Source organism: Mesoplodon bidens, assembly GCF_964165515.1.
Source record: "Mesoplodon bidens genome assembly, chromosome: 7".
NCBI lineage: Eukaryota > Metazoa > Chordata > Mammalia > Artiodactyla > Ziphiidae > Mesoplodon > Mesoplodon bidens.
In genome coordinates, this window is record NC_138164.1 from 110,678,216 (window position 1) to 110,702,819 (window position 24,604).

Here is a 24,604-nt window from a genome sequence, read left to right on the forward strand (position 1 = left end):
TCAAAGGCAACATACTATATGGTTCCAAATACAGTGCATGATATTCTGAAAAAGGCAAAACTCTGGAGACAGTAAAAAAAAAATCAGTGGTTGTCAGGTGTTAGGAGGAAAGGAGGAATGAATAGAGGGAGAACAGAGGACTTTTAGGGCAGTGAAATTATTCTATATGATAGTATAATGGTAGATATGTGTCATTATACATCTGTTTGAACCCACAAAATATACACCAGGAGTGAACCCTAACATAAACTATGAAATTTGGATGATAATGATATGTCAGTGTAGGTTCATCACTTGTAACAAATGTACCATTCCAGTGGGGGATGTTGATAATGGTAGAGGCATCAGTGGGGACAGAGGGAATATGGGAAATCTCTATATTCTGCCCAATTTTGCTATGAACTTAAAACTGCTCTAGAAAATAATCTATCAAAAAATACTCAATCTAAAAGAAGAAAAAGATGAAAAAGAAAAGGGAACAAAGAACAGATGAGACAAATAGAAAACAATAAGATGATATATTTAAACCCAGCCATATCAATTATCATATTAAATATAGTCTAAACAACCCAATTAAAAGGCAGAGATTGTTAGATTGAATAAAAAGCCAACTATATGCTGCCTATAAGAATCCCACTTTAAATATAAAGACAGGGCTTCCCTGGTGGCGCAGTGGTTGAGAGTCCGCCTGCCGATGCAGGGGACACGGGTTCGTGCCCCTATCCCGGAAGATCCCACATGCCGCGCAGCGGCTGGGCCCGCGAGCCATGGCCGCGGAGCCTGTGTGTCCGGAGCCTGTGCTCCGCAACGGGAGAGGCCACAGCAGTGAGAGGCCCGCGTACAGCAAAAATAAATAAATAAATAAATAAATAAATAAATAAATAAATATAAAGACAGAAATGGATTAAAAGTAAAAGAATAGAAAAAAGATAAACCATGCTTACACTAATAAAAAGAGAGCTGGAGAGGGTATAGTAATATCAGACAAAGTAGAATTCAGAGCAAAGAATATTACTAGGGATAAAGAGGGTTACTTCATAATGATGAATATAATACAGTGAATACAATGAACACAATAGCTCTAAACATTCATAAAACTTTCTTTAGAGAGTTTTTAAATGCATGAAGCAAAATTAACAGAACTCTAAGGAGAAATGAAGTCCACAATTATATTGGGAGATCACGACATACCTCTCTCAGTAATTTGTAGAACAAGTAGACAGAAAAATCAGTAAGTTTGGGGACTTCCCTGGTGGCACAGTGGTTAAGAATCCTCCTGCCGATGCAGGGGACATGGGTTCGATCCCTGGTCCTGGAAGATTCCCCCATGCTGTGGGGCAACTAAGCCCGTGCACCACAACTACTGAGCCTGCACACTAGAGCCTGCAAGCCACAACTACTGAGCCCATGTGCTGCAGCTACTGAAGCCCGCGCACCCAGAGCCCTTGCTCCGCAACAAGAGAAGCCACCGCAGTGAGAAGCCTGTGCACCGCAATGAAGAGTAGCCCCACCTCGCCACAACTAGAGAAAAAGCCCGTGCACAGCAACGAAGACCCAACGCAGCCAAAAAAAAAAAATTAGTAAGTTTGTAGAAGTCTCAAATAACACTATGAATTAACTTTACCTAACTGATATTTATAAAATACTCTGCCCAACCACAGTAGACTATACATTATTTCTAAGTATACAAGGGACATATAGCAAGATAGACCATATTCTGAGCCATTAAATACATCTCAATAAATTTTAAAGGATCTGAGTCATATAAAGTATGTTTTTGACCACAATAGAATTATTATATTTTATTATTTTATTATAATAAAATCAATAAGAAAAAGATATCTGGAAAACTTCAAATATTTGGAAACTAGATGACACACTTATAAATAACCCATGGATCAAACACAAAATCAAAAGAGAAAGTAGAAAATATTTTAATTTAATTAAAATGGAAGTACATATTATCAAAATTTGTGAGACATAGCTAATGCAGTAGTTAGAGAGGAAAATACCTGTGTTAGAAAAGAAAAAGGTCTCGGGACTTCCCTGGTGGTTCAGTGGTTAAGGCTCCATGTTTCCACTGCAGGGGGCAGGGGTTTGATCCCTGATTGGGGAACTAAGGTCTCACATGCCATGTGGTGCAGCCAAAAAGAAAAAGATAAAGAAAAAGGTCTTAAATCAATGACCTCAGCTTCCAACTTCAACTAGAATAAGAAGAGCAAATTAAACATAAACAGAAGTATGAAATAATAAAGATCAGAGTGGAAGTCAGTAAAATAGAAAAACAATAGAGAAAAAAAATCAGTGAAACGTAAAGGTGGTTCATTGAGAAAGAAGATTAATAAGAGAAGACACAAATTGCCACTAATATCAGAAATTAGAGAGGTGGCATCAGATATTAAAAGGATTATTGGGGAATATTATGAACACTGCACTAAATTTGACAATTTAGATTAAATGGAAAATTCCTTGAAAGACATAAATTACCAAAGTTCACTCAAGAAGAAATAGCTCCATATACCTGGTAGTTTTATAGTATTAAAGAAGTTGAACTTTTAGTTAAAAATCTTACCGTCATGTTTAGATTATTTTAAAACTCTCAAACCTCAATAATAAGAAAACAAACAACCCAATTTTTTTAATTGGCAAAAGATTTGAACACACATTTTACAAAACAAGATATACAAAAGCAGCTAAACGTACAAAAATATGGGGACTTCCCTGGTGGCGCAGTGGTTAAGAATCACCTGCCAATGCAGGGGACATGGGTTTGAGCCCTGGTCCCGGAAGATCCCACATGCCGTGGAGCAACTAAGCCCGCGTGCCACAACTATTGAAGCCCGCGCGCCTAGAGCCCGTGCTCTGCAACAAGAGAAGCCACCGCGATGAGAAGCCCGTGCACCGCAACGAAGAGTAGCCCCCGCTCACTGCAACTAGAGAAAGCCCACGCGCAGCAATGAAGACCCAACGCAGCCAAAAAATATAATTAATTAATTTTAAAAAACATACAAAAATATGCTCAACATTATTAGTCATTAGGGAAGTGCAAATGAAAACCACAATGAAATAATATTTCACACCTGCTTGGAATAAAAAGACTGACCATACCAGGTGTTGGCAAGGATGTGCAGGAAGTGGAACTCTTTGTACCCTATTTGTAGGAATAAAAAATGATGCCACCACTTTGGAGAGCAGTTTTGCAGTTTCTTAAAAAGTTAAATATACACCTATCTCACGATCTAGCCATTCTACTTCTAGGTATTTACCCAAGAGAAGTGAAAGCAGATACCACACAGAAATGTGTGCACCAGTGTTCATGGCACATCTACCGTATTCGTAATAGCCCCAAACTGGAAACCACCCAGTGTCAACAAGGAAATGAATAAACACACTGCGGCATATCCATTCACTGGAACGCTACTCAGCAATAAAAGCAGTGAGCTCTTGATGCCCACAGTAGGATGGATGAAGCTCTAAATCATCATGCTGAATGAAAAAACCTGGAAATACAAGAGTACATACTGCTTGACTGAATTTATCACAGGTCTATAACATGCCAATTACTCTGCAGTTACAGATCAGTGGTTGCTTGAAGACGGGAGGCATAGGAGTTGGAGGGAGTGGAGGAGTTATGAAGGGCAGAAGAAACTTTTGAGGGTGATGGATGTGCTGCTTATCTTGATGGTTTCACAAGTATGTACATTTGCCCAAACTTATCAAATCGTACATTTTATAAAGATGCAATTCATTATACGTATGCAAGTTATATCTCAATAAAGTTGCTATAAAAATTACAGACACTGTTTCTGAGAGACACCTCTTGTGCCTCTCTCCCCCTCTTACTTCTGTTTGCCTGATCAGATGGGGAGGTTTGGGTACCTAGTCACCCAAGGATCACAGCATCTCATGGATTTGCCCACTCTCCTCTGCTTTGTAGCAGTGAACCCCTGTGAATACTCCCTTCACCACACTGTTTTTTCATGGCTGCATGTACCTTCTAGGAAGCACCTTCCTAGGAATGCATCTGCCATTCCTTTCAGCTGGCTCACTGCAAACACTCTTGCTGGTTTCCCTTCAGCTCGGTAAGCTGCTGCCCACAACTTGAGCGAATAGGTAAAAGCTAATACCCATTGTATCAGTTACCTGTGGATGTTGTGACAAATTACCACAAATTTGGTAGCTTAAAAACAAAAGAAATTTATTATCTCAGAATTCTGGAGTCCAGAAGTCTGAAATCAAGGTGTTGGCAGGGCCACACTCCCTCCAAAGGCTCTAGAGGAGAATGCTTCCTTACCCCTTACAGCTCTGGTGGCCCCAGATGTTCCCTGACTTGTGGCCACATGACTCCAGTCTCTGCCTCCATCTTCACATGGCCATTCCCCTTTGTCTCTCAAGTCTCCCTCTGCCTTTCTCTTACAAGGACACCTGTCATTGGATTTAGGGCCCTCTCTAAATCCACAATGATCTTATCTTGAGATCCTTAATTACATCTGCAAAGACCCTTTGCACATTCACAGGTACTAGTGGTTAAGACTTGGATATATCTTTTGGGGGGCTACTATTCAATTCACTGCAGCCATCTATATCTTCAAATTTCTAGGGATAGGTCAAGGGTAAGGCATGTGGCATTATCATAGGACCTGAGATATATGGGCAGGATCTACAAGTGTTTCAGCCTGTGAAGTCCTTTTGCTTGGGCCTCTCTGATATCCCAGTGAGATCTGAAAAGGAAATGATCTGACCTCCTTTGCCCCACTGTATTGCTATGGTGATGGCCCATAGCCTCAGGGCCATTCACAGCCCAGCAAATTTGGCAGATGGCTGGCTAGTCTTACGCAGTAGTCATAGGGCTTGGAAGGAAGGAACGTTTATTGACTCCCTAATCTGTGCCAAGATTTCCACTTTAATCTCTACAAAAGTCCTGAGGTAGGTTGTAGATTTCCCATTTTATAGATGAAGAAACTGGTTAGAGAACTTTTCTAATTTGCCCAGAATCACACAGTCAGTAAATGGCAAGGCTAGGATTTATAATGAGGTCTCCTGGATCCGAAGCCTAGTAACATTTTTGCCATATAGGACTCGATCACAAGCCCAGAGAAGATGAGTGACCAAACCCATACTTCTCTACTCAAGATCATTACCGTTTTCCTCAGATAATGGCCAGTGATTAGTAACTTGTTAGTGGCACACGACTGGCACCCAGTGGCTGTAGCTAAAAACTACAAGATTAATGATGATAGGTCCAATTCTTTTACCTCTGCACCAGTCCCTCAGTTTCCATTTCTCAACAGGTAAAGTAGAATAGCTGACCTCTTGAATAACATTGAATAAAACCATCTATGGCTATTATATAGTTTATGGAGAAATGAAAGAAATGAGAGAATATTTAGTGTTTTATAGAATATATTCATGGAAAGGTCGTGCCAGGAGTGGAGATTTTAAGCCTTGATTTTGGAACAGAGGACAGTGGGCCATGAAGACAAGATAGTAATCCTGGACTTACTGTCACATTTGAGTGTAGGGACTAAAAACTTAAACCCAGAGTAAGCAGGAGCAGTAGCATGGAGGCAGCTTCCTAAGGAAAGGTATTGTTTCGCAGGTGGTAGACCAGAATGAAATGTCTCATAGAGTGTTAAACTCAAGGAGGTCTACCCTGAGGATAGGGCTCTCTCATCTGGGGGACCTGATGAGAATGGAAGGTGTGCAAGGCTCTCCTAGGACTCAGAGATTTATATCTGAATGTAGGTATTTCCTTGGGTAAAGGTTTGTCTATTACATGAGATTTCTAGGCTGGAGTGAAGTAAAAGAGTAAGCTTTTTCTTAAAGAAGAAAAAAAGATGTTTGGAAGTTTTCCTAATACTGTTTCTTTTTTTCACACCTTTAGGGCCATCTTTACCTCTTCTATGTTTCTTGGAATATAATTACTTAGAAACTGAAACTTGCCTTGGTAAACAACGTATGATAGAATACATTTTTTATTGAGTTATAATTCACATACCATAAAATTTACCACTGTAAATTTACAATTCAGTGGTTTTAAGTATATTCACTGTGGTTTGCAACCATCACCAGTAAATTCCAGAACATCTCCATCACGCCAAAGAAAAAAACCTTGTACCTAATTTGCAGTCAGTCCCAGTTCTCCTATCTCCTGTCCCCTGGCAACCACTAATTTACTTTTCCTCTCAGTGGATTTGCCTATACTGGATATTTCATATAAATGGAATCATACAATAAGTGGATTTTTGTGTCTGGCTTCTTTCACTTAGCATAATGTTTTCAAGGTTCATCCATGTTGTAATAGGTAACAGTACATTCCTTTTTATGGTTGAGTAATAGTCCATTGTATGGATATACACCACATTTTTTAATCCATCCATCAGCTGATAGACATGTTATTTCCACTTTTTGGCTATTATGAATAATGCTGATATAAACATTTTTGGGTGTGTGGACATATGTTTTTAATTCTCTTTGGTGTATAGCTAGGGGCAGAATTGCTGGGTCATATGGTAACTCAAACTGTTTTCCAAACTGGCTGCATTATTTTACTTTCCCACCGGCACTGTGTAATGGTTCCAATTTTTCCACATCTTCATCCACAGTTGTTATCATCTATTATTATTACTACCATCCCAGTAGGTATAAAGTGGTATCTCATAGTGGCTTTGATTTGCATATCCCTAATGAATAATGATGTTGAGCATCTTTTCATGTGCTTATTGGCCATTTATATCTCTTCTTTGAAGAAATGTCTATTCAAATTCTTTGTCAAACCCATTTTTTTATTGGGTTGTTATTTTAAAGTTGAACTATGAGTTCTTTATTCTGGATACAAGTCCCTTATCAGATATGATTTCCAAATATTTTCTCCCATTCTTGTGGGTTGGCTTTTCACTTTCAAGTGTCCCTTGAAGCACAACAGTTTTTAATTTTGATGAAGAGGATATCTATTTTTATATACTTGTATTGAAAAACAAGGAGCTGGGAGGATTGGGTTCTGACCTTTGTTTCTCTGTCCAAATTGAACCAAATAGCAGGGCTTTGAAAGGCTATACAGGACTACAAAATGTGCCCTGTGGCTTCCCATGTTTGACCTCAGTCAGTCATTTGTTGAGCACTTACCCTGTGCAAGGCACTACGCTAGCTGTAAAAGAGATACAGGCATGATGAACCTTACAAGGAATTTAAGATGTAGAAAATGGACATAAATACATAAATTGATGAAAAGGGGCATGCAATGCATACTTAAGAGCCCAAGGAACGGAGCAGACAGTACGTGAGTGACCGGAGTTCAGAAAAGCTAGGAAATGCCCGGAATGGCTGGAGTGAACTGCAAAGCCTCCAAAAGAAGAAGGAAGTCTTGAAAGTTGGGGGCTGGGCAGGGGGTTCACATGAGCCAGGAGGAAGTAAGAAGGGGTTCCAGGTGAAGGAGGAAAGCCCTGTGAGGTCAACAAAGCCACCAGGCACGTGATCTCACTGGGGCTTGTTCATGCTTCTGCAAAACTCACTTAGGACTTCTAATTTTTTAAGCAGCTGTTCCCAGAGAAAAATAATGCAGAGCAGAGCACAGAGGATGCACACGAGAACAGCAGCCCGGAGCTCCTTGCAGGTAAGGTTTCAGCTTTTCAGGTGAGCCCTGGATCAAAGCTGGGAAGTAAAAGGTGTGACTTCAAACTTTCAGACAGCACCTTACACCACAGCAATGTTCTTCTGGGATTTGCTTGGCTCCCACCACCACTCTGGGTATTCTGGGGCAGCAGGAGGCATTCCCTTCCAAAAGCTGGTACGATAGGACTAGAAATTTCTCACAGTTTGTGCAGTTAGATAGCTGCACATGATGGGGCAGGGCCCTGAATTCAGTTGGTTCCTTCATGTTTTCATCATTATAGTGTTGCTGCTGTGGCTGTCCTTCGTTTTGGTTACTACTGTGTTTGGGGCTCCGGAGTCTGCTCCTGGATGCAGACACCACCTCAACCTTGATAAATGTTATGGGGAGGTGTCAGTGTGTGTAATGTGACGGTGATTATGTTGTCTTTTCCCCTCCCTCCAACACTTAAACAGCCTTCAGGGCCTGCAGTAGCAGTTGTGTATGTCTGAAAATAATCATAGCCACTGGTGCTTGAACTGGTATGGTGCAGGTGCCAGGCACTAGTCCGAGATTTGAAAGTGTATTAACGCTCTTAATTCTCAAAACAATCCTATGGTACTATTATTATCCTCATTTTACAGATGAGGAAACAGAGCCCAGAGATGTCAATAAACTTACCTGAGGTCACACAGCTAGTAAACGACAGAGCCAGAATTCAAACCCAGGCAGTCTGGCTCTGGTCTGTCTCTAACAGAGCCAGGCTGGTGGGGATGCACTGTCGGACCAAACAATGCCTGGGCTTGAGGGAATTTGGGGACTGCTTTCAGCACCGTGCTTTGTTGGTAAAATTCCTCTTTCCAGGGTAACAGCTACAACATACTGCATGGCGTCTGTGCTTAGGCCTAAGATGTGTTTCTGAATCATTCTGTCAGTTAAACTGTATTTTAAATGTTGTGGGGGCTGTTCCTCCTGAAAAGAACCCTGCAGCGAAGGCTGGTACAAAGCCAAGAATCTATAATTTAGATTTGGAGATTTAGAAGAATGGAAATGTATCATATAGCACAATTCAGTATTCACCACATACGATTCAGTATTTATGTAGTGAAAAGACAAGAGAATAAGTACTTCCCTTAGAAGAAAAAAAGTAACATTTAATTCAGCACCTTCTGTGGACCCAGGGAGATGCTAGGCTCTTCCAGTGACCACTTTCACAGTGACCCTTTGGGGTGGGTAGCATTGGCCCCCTCTCACAAGAGACAACCCAGGTTCAGAGATCGGATAGAGCACTTAGCAGGAGGAGGATCTGAACTCCTGCTGCCTCTAAAGCTCATGCTTTCTCTACAATGCACCATAAGCCTTAAAATCTAGGTGTTTATGATCTGGTGGACTGCCCCCTAGAGGAGTGTTTGAGCTGCTCTGCCTTACAGAGCTGCAACTCCAGTTGCCATCAGTCCTATGTTCCACATGGGCAGCTACACTGAAGGAGATCACTAAGTGTGTGATGCCACTGTACACCTGTGGTCCATTCCCTGAGGAACCTTCAGTTTGTCAATTCTTTCCATTGTCTTCCTGGCCTTCTCCTCAGTGGCCACTCCATTCTTTTAAAAAACTACCAAGCCTCGTCCTCCTACTTCACTTACTAACCTCCTTTTTCAGTAAACTCACCCAGTGTGTACTCCCCCCACTGCCAGAACCTTATCAGCGTAGGGACTCACCCCCTCCAGGCTCAGGGGTGGCATTATCCTTACTGCTTTCTTGGTAGCACGTTATCATCTCTGCACCTTCAGCTTCTTTTCTGAGTTCCTTTCCCTCAGGAGGTCCATCTTCAAAAGGATATCTCCCATCATCTTGAACTTCTCCCACCTATCTCTCTCCATCACATCTCAATCAAGTTTCTCAAAAAAGCAAGCTACACTGTTTCCCTCTTTTTCTTTCATTCTCTCCCTAACCCAGGGCACTTGCTTTCCCTGTGGCCTGTGAACTGCAAAGTCTCTTGTTTGGGAAGGCCTCTTAATTACCAAATTGATGATTGTGCATTTATCTTTATCACACCTGGACTATTTGCAGAGCTTGGCACTGTGAGACTATGACTCACCAGGTTCTCCCCATCTCTTATCTTCTCTCTTCGAGTAGCTTCCTCTGGCCACCCCCAAATAGTGCTCATACTGCACTCCCTCCCTAGCTGCTCTCTTCCATCCCAGGCGTTGACCCCTGCCTCTGGGCAGAAGACTCCTCAGCTGGTATGGCCATTCCAGGTCTCTCCTGTTAGGTGGGAGATATATCTGCTCACTAGGCTGCTACATATGGCGGTCCCACTGGTACCTCAATTTCCTTTCTCCTGCTATCTTGCCCTCTGCACACACACCCAAGATCAGCTCTTCTTTCTTCAGTCTCTGTCATGATTAATAGCACAACCTATCCAGTTTTTCACATCTGAAACCTGAGATGCGTTTGAGATGCCCCCCATTCTAATGTTTCATATCCCGTCTACTACCAAGGCTTGTCGATTTGGCCTTATGAATACTTCTGACTCCTCCCCGCTGCCTTCACTTCTTCTGGGCTCTTGAGGTCTTCCCTCCTCTAAGCTGACTCTAAGCCACACCTTTGACGAATGACTGTTCTGAAATACAAAATTAACAATGTATCTCCAGTGTTTAAAAACTCTTCACTGCTTTCCTATTTCCTACAGATAAAAATCCATTTCTTAGCCTTCTCTGATTCCCACTAACCCATTCAGATTCACCTCCTTGGACCCCCACTTTGCATTTTGTGTGGGATACTCTTTAATGCCTTTGGGTGCTTGCTTAACCCTTTCAGCCTGTTCATCCTTTCCTCTGCCTTGTCAGTCCAGTGTATTACTCTTCATCCTTCAAAACCCATCTCAGACATCTCCTCAAGGAAACCATTTTTCACTTACAGAGATGGTTAACAGCTTCTTTGTTTTACCCCTGAACTTTGTACACACTTCTGCATCGTTCCTAGCATCTGTGAGCTTCACCCAGGGAACAGCTCATTGATCTATATTCCCAGGACGTGCTCAGGATGAACCTATAGGTCCAAACTTACTTTAAGTTTGCACTGCCTAATGCAGCGTGCGCAACAAAGCGGGAGAGAGGTGAGGCCGGCTTTCTGGCAGGGGAATCACAGCTTGGCAGGGAGGGAGGAGCTGGATGGTGCAGACTCCACGAGGAATCTGTGTGAAGTGACCAAGTGGGCGCAAGCCCCAAGTGAGGGCTTGGTTCAATCCCAGATGCCTCTTCCCAGGCCCAGCTCAGTGGCTACAGGGAGACCCCGAAGCCATTGTGCAGCCTCAGCCTGACCCTGAAGACCCGGAGCTGCCGGGTTTTGATCCGGACAGGACCAGATGAAAGGGTCCTGAGGTGGGAGGGCTAAGAGAGCCGCACTCCAGCTCCTCCCTTTCTCCCAGGTTTCCCCCAAGGGTCGTCCTAGCACAGGACATGGGAGTAAGATGAGCGGGCTTGTTTTCTCCTAGGGACCAGCGGGCAAGTAGAAAACAAGAGTCTCAAGAGAGGCAGCCTCTGCCAAGGAGTGGAGGAGACGCGGGCTTTCCGCTCCCCTCGGGCCCTGAACCCGTCAGAGGCCGCCTTGGGCCGCGCGGAACCCACCGCGGCTCCCCTGACCCCTACCAGAAACAGGACGGGCCCCAGGAGCGGCCTGGAGGTAACCGGGCTAAGGCCGCGCAGGGGAGGGCGCGGCGGGAGGGCGGGGACCCGGCCGCTGCCGAGGGGTCCTCACCCCGGGCCCCCTTTCCTCCCGCAGGACGCGCTGTGGCTGCAGGAAATCTCCAATCTGTCCGAGTGGCTGAGTCCCGGCTCTGCGTTCTGAACCGGGCCCCCTCCCGCCGCCTCCACGTCGGCCCCGCCGCTGCCGGGGCCGCATGTTGTCTGTAGTTCAATAAACCTACTCTGCGCGCGCAGCTTCTGCTTCAGTGTCAGGGAGGGGTCGGGGGCGGGGCTGGAGCCCGCGCCGCCGGATGACGTCACCACGCTTCCGGCCGGAGCGGGCCTGGCAGCGGCGGGAACTGGGGCGCGCCGCGGGTCCGGGCGCGATGGCGGCGCTGGGCGGGGATGGGTTTCGCCTGCTGTCGGTGTCGCGGCCGGAGCGGCAGCCCGAGTCGGCGGCTCTGGGCGGTCCAGGCCCCGGTTTGTGCTGCTGGGTGTCCGTGTTCTCTTGTCTCAGCCTCGCCTGCTCCTATGTGGGCAGCCTCTACGTCTGGAAGAGCGAGCTGCCCAGGTGCGGGGGCTGCGCGCGCGCGGCCGGAACCCGCGCCTCCACGAGGCGGGGCTGTGGGCGGAGCTTGGGCGAACGGAGGGTGGGGCCGCGCTGTCAGGAGGTGGCTGTGGGCCCCTTGAACTTACTGCCTCCTTCATAGGGACCATCCTGCCGTCATCAAGCGGCGCTTCACCAGTGTCCTGGTAGTGTCAAGTCTCTCGCCCCTCTGCGTGCTACTCTGGAGGGAACTTACAGGCATCCAGGTGCGAAGGAGGCGGGGCAGAGGGCAGCGGGCGAGAGGTCTCAGGGCTCATTGGGGGAGGAAGCAAGACTGATGCCCCCTTTTCTGTGGCTCAGCCAGGCACATCCCTGCTCACCCTGATGGGATTCAGGCTGGAGGGCATTTTTCCAGCAGCGCTGCTGCCCCTGCTGCTGACCATGGTGAGTGCTCTTGCTTTATTTTTCCTTCTCTGCTCTTCGTTATTAGCGTGACGCTCTTTCCGTGGCCTTTTTTTCTAATCCTGATCGTATCCAGCTTTTGACTGATGGGAGACAAGAATTGTGAGATGGCTCAGGGCCCTCGGGTATGCATCTATGGGAAATCCTGGCAGAGAACAGGAAGCTTGAAGTCTCATGAAGCCATGTCTGGGCAAGGGCAGTGGATTATGGTTTGAACCTTTCCTTTGATCGCTCCTGTTTTTTTGCCCCCAGATCCTTTTCATGGGCCCACTGATGCAGCTCTCTATGGATTGCCCCTGTGACCTGGCAGATGGGTTGAAGGTTGTCCTAGGTGAGTCCTCAGGGCCAAGGAAAAAAGTAGGCACGGGCTGTCCAGGACAATGAGGTAAGGGGATCAGTGCGCTTATGGTGGGTCCTGGACGTGAGACATGAGATGTTCTGTTTCCTCATCAGTCAAGTGGGAGCAGATATCCAGTGGTCTCTAAGAGTTAGTTCCTGATGTCCAGTGAGGCCCGTAGGGACCCCAGGCAGTACTTGTTGTGGACAAGAGAGCATTGTCCGTTACTTCCCTTAACCTTTGGTTTCCCAAACTAGAGCTGGTTTTGGGCAAGTTTTGATGTTTCCAGAGTTTACAGTCAGGACACCTTGCCTCAGCTACTAATGCCTTCCCTTTCGGTCCCCTTGAGACACTGTTTTATACTAGGTCCGATAAGGAAATTTGACCCTTTCCTGTTCTCACAAGTATTTATGCCTAAGCTGAGTTTGGCCAGGGGGAGGTTGTGGCAGAGGGGCCCTTGGGGCCTCTAGGGTCATTTCGTTCAATAGTCACTCATTGCTTGCCCTGAATGCCCTCCCTATAGCCCCTCGCTCCTGGGCCCGCTGCCTCACGGACATGCGCTGGCTGCGGAACCAAGTGATCGCCCCTCTGACAGAGGAGCTGGTGTTCCGGGCCTGCATGCTGCCCATGTTAGCACCGTGCACAGGCCTGGGCCCTGCTGTGTTCACCTGCCCACTCTTCTTTGGAGTTGGTGAGTTTGCCCAACCTGGTCTTGCTGAGATGTTCCTGGCATGGGAACCAAGAATGGGGGTTGGGGTAAGGGCAGGGCCTATAGGGCAGGCTGGGAGGAATGTGACGTGGTTCTCATCTTCCTCAGCCCATTTTCACCACATTTTTGAGCAGCTTCGTTTCCGCCAGAGCAGTGTGGGGAGCATCTTCTTGTCTGCAGGTGAGTCCTAGAGAGCTTGCCTGGGGCAGTCCTGGGTTGGGTGTGTGAGGGTGTCCCTGATAAGTCACTCTGGAGGAAGAATGGGGAACAGAGGGCTATAGTACTGGAGGGGCCGCTGACCATGGGAGTTGGGGTGTAGAGAACAGTCTAGGTACTGGGGCAGGCAGCCACTGCCCCCAGGGGAAGGGGATGTCTCTGGCTGATGGGTGTGCAGTGCTGGGGCAGGAAGGGCATGCAGGTGTGGTCACTCGAGGCCTCCCCGTCTCCAGCGTTCCAGTTCTCCTACACAGCTGTCTTCGGTGCCTACACTGCTTTCCTCTTCATTCGCACAGGTTGGTCCTCAGTCTCTCGGGTCCCCTGGGGCTCAAGGGCCCACAGGAGTGGGTGGGAGAATGGGAATCTGTGTTTGTTCTAGGAGCGACAAGTTTCTTCTACCGCAGTCCTTGAGACAGGCTGAGCCTGGTGTGGTTTGAGAGCTGGCAGGAAGCAGAGGCTGTGTGTGGGTGGATGGGTGGGGCAGTGATCTCCTGTTTCAGGGCATGAGGGTCTTAGCCCTGGAAGGGCCCGGGGAGGTGGTGGGGCTGCTCCATGAGCTACTCTGTCTCCCCTCCCCAGGACACCTGATTGGGCCGGTTCTCTGCCACTCCTTCTGCAATTACATGGGCTTTCCTGCCGTATGCGCAGCCCTGGAGCATCCTCAGAGGCTGCCCCTGCTGGCAGGCTATGCCCTGGGTGTGGGACTCTTCCTGCTTCTGCTCCAGCCCCTCACGGACCCTAAGCTCTACGGCAGCCTTCCCCTTTGTGTGCTTTTGGAGCGGGCAGGGGACTCAGAGGCTCCCCTGTGCTCCTGACCCACGCTCCTGTACACACACCTATGAACTCTCATGGGCTTCCCGGCCCCTCCCCATCAAGGGGTACTGCAGGGGAGGAGCTGGCTGGGGTCCCCGAGAACTCAGGAATTTTTGTAGGGGATTGAAGCCAGAGCTAGTTGAATCCCAGGGACCAAGAGAAAGGAGTAGGTATCCAAAGGATGTGGCCCCTCTTGAAAGGGGGTTGAGGAGCAGCCGGGAGTGAGGGGACAAGGGGCGGGTCCCAGGAGCCGTGCACTCCCCTCCTCACTTTGGACTGTTGCTTCTCTGAGCTGCTCTGTCCCCCCTGCCTCTGAAAAGCTGCTCGGGGGTGGAATTTACAAAACCCCTCCCCCCACCTACCCAGGGTTTTCTCATTGTCTTTTTGCATCAAGGACTTTGTATTGGGATATTAAAGAGATTTAACTTGGGTAACATGGCCTTGGACCTTTGGGAATTAGTCTCTTTGGGGTCTTGGGAATATGCCCCCCACCTGGTCCTGGCTACCTTGAACACTAACCTCTAGGCAGGTAAGCCTGGTAGGCGTAGTTCCCTGAAGCACCAGACAGGATGGGAGCCTGTGGTTGCCCTGGGTCTGCAGCTTTCTCCTTCCTGAGCAAGGCCCCAAGTCCTAGCACAGGTGGGCCTGGGACTAGGCACCAGGTGTGGGCCCGGCTCACCGTGGGGCCTGTGCCTATCTACCAGGATCAGAGTAGAACCCAGGGCCTTGACCCCAGTGACGGAGCCTCCAGCCTCTGAGAGGGTGGGGGAGTCCACTATGGGCCTTCCACCAGGACCTCCCCGAAGTCTACCCGCCTCACATTACACAACAGGAAATAAGTCTAAACTGGAAGTTCAGTCACCTGGGAGGCTTTTTTGGCTCTCTCCACCTCAGACCTCTGCCACCGTGCCAGTTGTTTGGTCCCTGGAGGAACCCAGAACAAAGGTTCAGCGAGCATAAGCAACCCTGCCAAGCAACACTGTAACTCAGGGTTCTTTCTAGAACTTGGTAGTAGTTTACCTGCTCTTCCTCGTGTTTTTGGAATGGTTCTTATAGTCTCATTCTGCTGCCCCTAGGACAGCCCCCCCTCCTTTTTAAAAAACATTCTTAATGTTATCCCTTTAGGTCCCATTCCAGACTCAAGGAGGTTGTCCCAAGTCCCCTTCCCTGAGGCTTGTGGTCGAAGGAAAGGAAACCGCTGTGCAGTCACTCCCCACAGCTCCCCCAGGTTGGCTGTGGCTAAACTATAACTGGATCTAAAAGGGCATCGTGACAGTCACATACCTACCTCGCTGGAGAGCTTTCCTCTACCCCAGCCTGTGTAGCAGCTGTCAGGGAAGCCAAGGAATTGAGCACAGGCTGGTTTTAGAGGGTACATTTGGGATCTGGGAGTCGAGAGAGGCGGCGGCCCAGGACCACACCAAAGGTTAGGTGTAGGACCCTGAGAGCACTAGGCTGGCAGGGTGCTGGGATGTACTTCCGCCTGGTCCCCTGAGGGTCGGGGGATCTGGGCTCTGTCCCTCCTCTTCCTTATGCTCCTGCTCAGGAACTGCCCAGGGCCCCCCTGCCTTTCTCTTTACTCACCATCCTTACCTCCCCTGTGCAGTGGGCAGCAGTGCAGTGACACGGGCAGGGTTGCTGTCCCACCCCACAGGTGAGGGAACTGCAGGGCAGAATTAGGATTCTCCCGAGGGCTGTTTGGGGGGCAGGGGAGCAGGCAGGATTAGATCCTGGGACTCAGTCCAGTGCTTCTAACCTCCCACCAAAATCCACACCCAGAGGTTCCCACACCCAAGGGTCTCGTCTGCCTCTAGCAAGTGGTGTCTGTTTGCATCTAGTTCTGAATAGGGTGGTGGATTGGTCCCAGCTTAGAAAATAAAGCAGTGTAGTTGAGAAGCAAGTCCACCAGCAGCCTGGGTTTGAACTCTCTCTGCCTCTTAACTAGCTGTCGGGTCCTGGACAAGTTATTTAACCTGCCTGTGACTCCATTTCTGTGTCTATAAAATGGGTGAAAGTGTTAATAGGTGTTGAGTTAATAGGTGTTAAGTGCTTGGAACAACCCCTTCCCCAGCCCAAGCTCTCAGTGACAACTAGCTAATCCTGTTTGGGGTGTGTATACAATAGGCACTTAGTAGTGACTTAAAACCAGGGCCTCTGTTGTCATCCTCACTACCCTCCTAGGAGGAAGATACAGCTGACCGCCCCCCTGCCCATGGGGGAGTCCAAGAGGCAGCCCTGCCCCTCTGCCGTGTGGCACTAGGGCGGGGTGGGCTGCACAGGACCCAGAATGGAGGGAAGGGGAAAGCCAGTTTTATTGAGCGAAGTTCTCAGACCTGGGGCTTAGGTTTCCCCTGCAGGAGGCAGGGCCCCTAAGTCTGCTCCCCTGGGTCCCAGGCCTGCCTGCACCCCCACCTGTAGTCTCCAGCAAGGAGGGGACCCTTATTTGGCAAGGGATGAATATGTGAGCGACTGTCCACCGGCAGGGAAAGGACAGAGGGCAGCAGGAAAGGCATGGGCCACCACAGGCAGTGTCTCTCCTGCCACAAACAACGGAGGACAGGAGCTCCAGGGCCCGGCCTTCCTGCCCTCGGGCACTGGCTGGCCTGGGCCTGCCCTGGCAGCGCAGCATCTTGAAGGCTTGGGGTGGGGATGGCTAGGCTGCCAGTCCGGGGCAAGATCACTCAATCTCCAGGATGAGGTCGTCACCCTCCAGTGTCATATCTGTAGTCACGTGGACCTTGCGGACAGTGCCCTCCAGGGGCGAAGTCACTACAGTCTCCATCTTCATGGCACTGAGCACACACAGAGGCTGGCCCTTGGTCACTTTGGCCCCTGCTGCCACCTTGATGTCTATCACCTTCCCAGGCATGGGTGCCCCAATCTGGCCCTTCACATCCTTCAGGGCCTTGGGGTGGAAGTGCATCTCCTGCAGACGGGAGAGGATGTGAGACACCAGGCCCTGCCCATCCCCACCACCTGGCTGGCCCTGGGGGGCGCTGTACCTTCATGGCCTGAGTATCCTTGACCAGAATGGATCGCAGCTGTCCATTGAGCTCGAAGAAGACCTGCCTCTGGCCGGCCCGGTTCAGGTCACTTATGGCCAGGGCTTTGATGTGCAGCGTCTTGCCTCGCTCCAGCTCCACCTGCAGGGAGGGTGTGGAGGCTCAGAGCTGGGGCGGGGTCAGGTAGGGGGAGGGCAGGCCCCTGACCCAATCCCAGGCAAGTCTCCCCTCCCTGGGTCTCAGCTCCTCACTTGTAAAGGCCTAGCTCCCTGGTCTCTTAAGGGTACTTTGTGAACCCACAGCTCACGAGGCCCGGTGACGGCCAAGCCAAAGCCTGGCACTCTAGATGTGCTGGGGTCCTTAGGGATAGCAGGAGTGCTGGGGTGAAGTGCAGATGGGTGCCAGAGCCACTGACCTCAAACTCCTCTGCAATTTTGGGTCCCTGCAGGAAGAGGCGGGTATTGAGGCTGTCCAGGGGGCCAAAGGTGGCAGTGAAGTCCTTGAAGTGGGCAAAGACGTCGGGGTACATGGCCGCTGAGAGTACATCCTCTGGGGTCACCTCCTCCCCGTGCCGTTCTACCAGCTCCTTCTCCAGTGCCTGCAGATCCAGGGGAGGGAGGGAGGCTCCGGGCCGTCCCTCCACCCTTGGCAGGTCCTTTAGCACCTGGGGCGCAAAGCAGAGGGTCAGGCCTGACTCCTGGACTCCCCTCCGCCCCACCACGTTGTGCTGGGCCTTCCTTACCTTGGAGCGAAGGGGCTCAGGGAACCCCCCGTGGGGGATGCCAATGTACCCCTGCAGGAACTCCACCACTGAGCGGGGGAAGGACAGCTCTTCTGCCTGAGCTTCGGCCTCTGCCCGGCTCAGCCCGTTCTGCACCATAAACTGGGCCAGGTCCCCCACGATCTTGGAGGAGGGGGTTACCTGAGGAGAGGGGACCCCTGGGTTAAGGTGCCAGGCACCGTATAGAGGCCCATAGGCAGGGGTAAGAGCACTGGGCCTGGCTCACCTTGATGAGGTCGCCCAGCATCTGGTTGGCCTCCACATAGGCCTTCTTGACCTCCTTGAACTTGGAGCCGAGCCCCATGCTGTATGCTTGGAAGTGCAGGTTGGTGTACTGGCCCCCTGGGATCTCGTTTTCATACACATCAGAGTTGCCAGACTTCATGGTGGCCGTGCAGTCAAAGGCCGCATACAGTCCCCGGGCCCCCTCCCAGTACTCACTGTAGTCAAACACACGGTCCAGGGGCACCCCTGCAGGGAGGCCAGAGGTGGAGAGGGCTTGGAAATGTGCTGAGCTTCCAGATGCTCCTTCCAGGACCCCAGGGCCAGGTCAGGCCACATTGCAGACATGGCTGATGGAAGGCAAGACCAGGCCAGGCCGGAGCATCTGGATTCTAGGATATGCCCAGCACTGCTGGGACTGGTGAGGGCTGCAGCTCTGAGAGGGGAATGGCCTTGGGCTGCGGCTGTTCCTACCTGTGTCCAGGGGAGTCCCTCGGGTACAGGCCACCAGGGCCCCCATGCTGGGCTGTGAAGTCATTCCAGACATGGAGTCAGCTGCCACGTCTACCACATCAGCGCCAGCGTGGGCACAGGCCAGCATGGCTGCCACGCCCGCCCCTGATGTGTCATGGGTGTGGATGTGCAGTGGGAGGTCAGGGAAGCGGTCTCGGAGGGAGGTGACCAGCATGGTGCAGGCCATTGGCTTCAGCAGCCCTGCCATGTCCTAAGGGAAGAGGGGAGGAGAAAGAGAAAGACGGTGAGGAGGGGGCGTGACATGGGGGGGATGAGGGACATGGTGGGGAGACTCCTGGGGGTAGGCTGGGCCCGGGCACCTTGATGCACAGGATGTGGGTGCCAGCTCGCACCAGCTCTTCAGCCAAGCCCATGTAGTACTGCAGCGAGTATTTGGTGCGGCTGGGGTCGGCCACGTCACCCGTGTAGGAGATCGCGGCCTCCACCACACCACCGGCACTGCCCGCCGCCTCCATGCCCAGCAGCAGGTTGGGCAGGTAGTTGAGGGAGTCAAAGACCCGGAAGACATCCATGCCATTCTCCTTGGCCACCTCACAGAACCTGAGTGGGTAGGAGAGCTCAGGGGTTAGTGCCATCCCACTCCCTGCAGCACATCCTTTTCTGCCTCCTCGCCCACTTGCAGCCCCTGGGGAATAAGGTCTGAGGGTCGGGTCTGGCAGGGGGCGTGGCACCCACAGAGCCAGGGGGCACCACAGTATGTCCATAGGGTGGACAAGGCCTCTCCAGGGCAGCCTGGGCTGGGCAGGGTCGCCCCAGCAGCATCCGGCAAGGAGCGGAGCTGTCCTGTGCTAGTCGCATGCAGTGCAGCTCAGTCTGCCCAAGTTCGAAGAATCTGCTGGGGAGACAGTGAGGCCTGGGTTTCAGCCCCAGCTCTATACCACGTGGCCTGGGACAAGTCACCTGCCCTCCTGGGGCCTCCACTGGAAGCCCTCCCAGTTCTCTGACTGTAACTTGCAGCCCTTGCTGGGTATAGCTACCGAGAGACTTGGTTTCAAGCCTGCTGTGGGGAGCGCAGGCCATTGCATTGCGGCCTGGCACCTGCCGGGCCACATCGTGCAGTGTCTGCCCACCACCCCACCCCAGGCTCACTTGAAAACCACATTGTCGGGGTAGTTGGTGTAGCCCACGGCATTGGCCCCCCGCAGCAGCATCTGGAACGGGATGTTAGGGACGAGCTCCCGGAGCTCCTGCAGCCGCCGCCAAGGGCACTCGTACAGGAAGCGCATCGCAACATCAAATGTGGCTCCTGCACAGGGACCAAGAGGCCCAGGTCAACCCCGAGACGTCCTGGGGACCCCACCACGCCCTGCAGCTCTGCAGCCTGAGCCTCTGGCCCTACCACCAGGCCCTGCTCATCTTCAGCATCCCTCGCATCCCAGCCACGATCCCTGCAGACTTTTTCCTTTGCTGATCTCTTGGGACAGCTCAGGTTTACTGTGTCCTCTCTGCATCCGCTTTCACAGCCCTCACCCCATATTCTCTGTGCTATAATTAACAGGCAGGCATCTCCTCTCTGACCCTGAGCTGCTTGGGTCTCAGCTCTGCGATCCCATGCCCAGCACACCAGGACTGGCTAGAACGGGCACCAGTCACTATTTGCTAAACACATGAATGCTGTGCCTTGTTCAGTTCTCACTCGTTCCCTCAGTGTTAACATCTCTAGCTATTCCTGGAGAGCCCGAGTGGCCTGCCTGTACTGTGGATACCACATTCCTTCCATGCACTGTCCCACATCCCATCCCATCCCTCCTCCAGCCTACCTCCCCAGTTCTCTATGCTGAAGAGTTTGCTGAAGTTGTGGGCAACGTAGGGGGAGATCTTTTTGAGATCGTGGGTTCGCACACGCGTGGCCAGCAGTGACTGGTGGGCGTCTCTAAAGGTCGTGTCCATCAGCAGCAGCCCCTGGTGGTTCCTCACCGCTTGAGCAAAGCCCTCGGGACCCTCCCGCAGCAGGATGTCTCTGAAGCCAGCCGGGGGCAGGCCTAGGGCAGACTGGGGCGTTAGTACCCATCCTGCAGGGGGCAGCCTCCTCTTTGTCTCCCCTACGAGGTGGCAGAATGAATCTCACCTACCTATGGGCACCACAGGGACAATAGGGTCCATGGGGCTGGGGCTGGCCTTGACGGGGATCGGGGTGGTTGGGCCGTTCACCATGACGTGTCCTGGGGAGAGAGTGGGCAGTGGGTCAGGGCAGGCTGGGCAGAGCCTGAGTTGAGGGCAGAGTCGCTGGGCTCGGGGATGGGGGGATTCCTCCAGGATCCCTGGTCTTCCAGCTGGCCCCTGTCCTCTCCAAAGCCAGGGCCTCCTGGGTCCAGGCAGTGGGGACCTAATGACGGCCACATGGATGGGAAAGGGGGCCTCTAAGATCAGGAGCAAGGAAGGTGGGCGGGGTGGGAGGGTGAAGCAAAGGAAGAAGGTGCAGGACCAGATTGAGGACCGAGGCAGGGGCTGCTGGGAAGCTCTCTGGGCAGGGGGCCAGAAGCAAGGCATCTGGGAGGGGAGAGAAGGGCAGTCTCGGGGCCGGACCAAGGTAGTGCAGCAGCTTCTGGGCCCGGTTCTGTGCAGGCCGCAGCTGGAATAGCTCCGGGTTCTCATCGATGAACTGGGTGTCCACGGTGCCTGCCAGGAACTGCTGGTTGTTGAGCACATTCTGCAGGAAGGGGATGTTGGTCTGCAGGACAGAGGCGGGTGGGAGGGTGTCACCGTGCAGCACAGACAGGGACAGGAGAAGCTAAAAGTGCCACCCTAGGCTAGCACAGCTGCCCAAGTTCCCCAGGGCACCATGCTGAGGTTCAAGCCTCCCTGTGGAGTGGCGTTCCCCCATCTCCTCACCAGACCCACCCCCGTTCTGGCAGAGTCCCCTGAGCCGTGAGGGGCCTGAGCCCGTCCTGCCCTCCTTGCTGGTCCTGGAGCATGTGCTGAGCCCCACCTCCTTCCTCAGGGATCTGGAAATAAGCACCTCCTCCCATCCCACAGCATAGAAGATGGATTCGGCCTTCCCCACAGCGGTGCGGCATAAAGCAGCCCCCTTCTGGCCCTGCTAGCTGCACCTCTTCAAAGAGGCTCCCGCCTCCAGCACCCTCCCCGCCACACACAGCACACGGCCATGCCCTGATAGTCTCCCTACGGCCCCTCCTTCCAGTTAAGGGGGCACCTTCCCAGCCTTCTCCTGCTAACAGCTCCCACCGGGATGTTCTCTCCCTGGGCTTCCAAGACATCTTGCTCCCCTCCTTCTCCTCCCTGGTCCCCACTGGGGGCTCCTCCCACCTCTGCAGGATGGAGTTCTCAGGGCTGTCACTGGGCCTCTTCCCACACAGCACACTCTCTCTGGGTGGCCTTGTCCTGGGCCTCCAGCTCCAGACCCAAAGTGGAAATGCCTCCTGGGCATCTGTCCTTGTGTGTCCCTCACACAAGCTCATCAAGTCCAAAATCAGCTTCTCTCTCCCAGTCCTCTGCCTTCTGCTGGGTGTCTCACCATCTACCCAGTTACCAAAACCTCCGCTAAAATCACCCTCACCCCCCACTCCTGTGCCACTGGTCAAGCCAGACGACTCTACCATAGCCATCTCTAGACTCCGTGACCCCTGTCCTCAGGCCATGCCTTCTGCTGGGTTCCCTCATCATGGCCACCTCTAGCCACACCAATCTTGCCTTGTGCTCTCACACCTCCACACCTGCCTGGTAAGCTCTTCCTGGAAGTCTGAACTCAGAGACCTTCTTTGTCGTCATCCCCCACCCTCACGGTGGAGCCGGATGCTCCCTTTCTAGGACTCCATGGCATCAGCTGTTGGAAAGTTCCTCCCTCAGCCTCATCATCTTTTGCTTGTCTGTATCCCTCACGTGCCCGGGAGCATGGGTGCTGTCTGAGGGACCGGTGCCCATGTGCTTTGTGCACAAGGGCCCCCAGTTCTGCTCGTTAAACAGCTGGGTGACAGAATGACGCTAGGGCAGGGTAAAGTCTAACCTAGAGGCCACATGGGGGCCTGGGAGCCAGCGCTATGAGAGATGCCCCATGACTGCAAGTGGAAGGGATTCCAGTGTATGTGTGCCTATGATCATATGGCTACAGCCTGGCTGTTACTTCAGAGAAGGCAGCTCCATGTGTCACCCATCCGTGATCTCTGTTGGCACCTTCAGGAGGGACTCCAGGCCCAGCATGAGCTGCTGGGCCCTGTTGCTACTGTGAGAGATTCTACCGGTTCCCCCAGGGCCCTTATCACCTGGAGGCCCGGAATGGGAAGGGTGCCTCCCCAGCCAGCTTCCCACTGGCGGCCACTGCAGAGTGGGGCCCAGCCGACATTGCCTCGTGCGTCTGGTGTGACCAGTCTGCCTGTCTGCCCCCGAGACTAGTCAATGCTCCTCTTAAAGATATGGGGACATTTCACCTACGCCAAGGCATGGCATTTTGAAGAAACCGGTTAAACCAGCTAAAGAACCTAGAGCCGCCTAGGGGTGGGAAGGATCCTAAGAGGCCTCCCCACGTCCCACCCTGCATGTCCCTTTTGTAGACCCCTCCCCCTTTGTAATTTTCGGAGGCTCTGTCATCCCATCTGTACTCCATGGGGATAGCAACCAGGCCCATCTGGTTCCTGGTACCCCATCTGGAGTTGGTACCCCAACTCCCTGCACAGAGTGGCACACAATGGATGCCAGTAAACACGTACGTTTAGAGTGAATGAAAACATTTTTGATGGGGAGAAGAGGAACAAGGGGATATCTAATGCCACTGAGCAAGAGTTGACCTGGGCTAGGATCCAGTGCCTTCATTTTACAAATGCAACAGCCGAGGCCGGGGGAGTGGCAACGGTAAGAATGGCTTCCAGCGGCCAGGTGGCTCAGCCCCTCACAGGCTGCTTCATTTCTTCTCCTCTCAGCCCTATGAAGCACATAAAATTAATACTCTTTGGCCTAGATAAGAAAATTGTCTCAGTGGTTAAAAAACTTGCCCAAGGTTAGCTGGTGTACCAGGCAGGATTAGAGTTCCGTCTGTTTCCCTGAGGGAGGGGAAAGGATCTGAGTAGCCTGAGGACCAGGAAATACTTGGGGGAGGTGGTGACTTGCCTTGTTTCCCATCTGGGCAGCCACGACGAAAGACCAGAGTGCCCGACCTGGTTTCCAGCCCTCAGCGCTCCCACCCAAGCCCCGGTTCTCGGAGGTAGAAAGCAGGGAACTCACGCCCCGCCACCCCTCCCACCACTCACACACACCCCGAGAGCCCCTTCTCAGCTGAGCTGTCTAAGCCGAGCTTGTCCCGGGCCACTCTTCCAGGGAAATGGCCCGGTAAGGGCAGAAGCTGGACGGAGGGGCTGTCGGAACAGCCTGGACCACTAACGCACAGCTTCAAACAGCGTGCCACCACCGGCTTGCTGGGAACCGCGCCGCGCAGACCAATTGGGCCGGAGGCGGAGACCGGTTGGCTCCAGAGCGCACCAGGCAGGGCGGGGAGCCCGGGAAGGAGGAGGGAGGGGCCGGCAGCGGGGGTGGAGCACAGCGCCAGACCCAAGGCCGAGCCCTCTCGGCCCCACCCTGCGGGAGCCCTGCCTGGGGGGAGGGGGAGGAGGGGCATCGCCCCAAACCCTCTCCTCCCCCCGCAAGGCCCGTGCCTGTTGGGGACCCTCCGCGTGACTTGGCGATGCAGAACGGTTATGACCTTCAGCGTGTGTCTGTGAATGCAAGGGTCCCAGCAACAGTGCGGGTTTGCACCCGG

At 51.9% G+C, this 24,604-nt stretch overlaps 3 protein-coding genes across 18 annotated transcripts in view; 2 read left to right on the forward strand and 1 right to left on the reverse strand.

Annotated features, from left to right (window-relative positions):
* The window catches only part of TOP6BL (TOP6B like initiator of meiotic double strand breaks), a 102,186-nt gene extending 90,638 nt beyond the window's left edge, over nt 1-11,548 (forward strand). Inside the window, exons 14-16 of the mRNA XM_081239566.1 lie at nt 7,537-7,612; nt 11,085-11,272; nt 11,372-11,548. Of these exons, the coding sequence (XP_081095692.1) occupies nt 7,537-7,612; nt 11,085-11,272; nt 11,372-11,437 (330 nt within the window). The 3' untranslated portion in view covers nt 11,438-11,548. The remainder of the gene's footprint in view (nt 1-7,536; nt 7,613-11,084; nt 11,273-11,371) is intronic.
* A 27-nt stretch (nt 11,549-11,575) lies between these two features.
* On the forward strand, nt 11,576-24,569 carry RCE1 (Ras converting CAAX endopeptidase 1). Of its 8 annotated transcripts, none has more exons than XM_081239558.1 (9): nt 11,576-11,845; nt 11,985-12,087; nt 12,182-12,265; nt 12,536-12,614; nt 13,144-13,311; nt 13,464-13,509; nt 13,779-13,841; nt 23,979-24,052; nt 24,166-24,569. In XM_081239558.1, the coding sequence occupies exons 1-9, from the start codon at nt 11,586-11,588 to the stop codon at nt 24,564-24,566; spliced, it is 1,278 nt and encodes a 425-aa protein (XP_081095684.1). In that variant the 5' UTR covers nt 11,576-11,585; the 3' UTR covers nt 24,567-24,569. The 8 variants fall into 8 exon arrangements, with proteins under 8 accessions (XP_081095684.1, XP_081095685.1, XP_081095688.1 ...); XM_081239562.1 differs by having other exon boundaries at nt 11,591-11,845; nt 13,438-13,509; nt 24,166-24,320; XM_081239563.1 differs by lacking the exons at nt 23,979-24,052; nt 24,166-24,569 and adding an exon at nt 14,125-14,792 and having other exon boundaries at nt 11,593-11,845.
* PC (pyruvate carboxylase) overlaps nt 16,649-24,604 on the reverse strand; it is a 102,375-nt gene continuing 94,419 nt past the window's right edge. For all 9 annotated transcript variants that reach the window (XM_081239548.1, XM_081239551.1, XM_081239552.1 and 6 more), the window contains 11 exons: nt 21,424-21,568; nt 20,970-21,059; nt 20,658-20,879; nt 19,987-20,143; nt 19,197-19,437; nt 18,838-19,087; nt 18,368-18,612; nt 18,103-18,282; nt 17,776-18,024; nt 17,361-17,501; nt 16,649-17,284 (listed from right to left, as the gene is read on the reverse strand). In XM_081239548.1, coding sequence (XP_081095674.1) covers nt 17,036-17,284; nt 17,361-17,501; nt 17,776-18,024; nt 18,103-18,282; nt 18,368-18,612; nt 18,838-19,087; nt 19,197-19,437; nt 19,987-20,143; nt 20,658-20,879; nt 20,970-21,059; nt 21,424-21,568 — 2,169 coding nt within the window. In that variant the 3' untranslated portion in view covers nt 16,649-17,035. The remainder of the gene's footprint in view (nt 17,285-17,360; nt 17,502-17,775; nt 18,025-18,102; nt 18,283-18,367; nt 18,613-18,837; nt 19,088-19,196; nt 19,438-19,986; nt 20,144-20,657; nt 20,880-20,969; nt 21,060-21,423; nt 21,569-24,604) is intronic.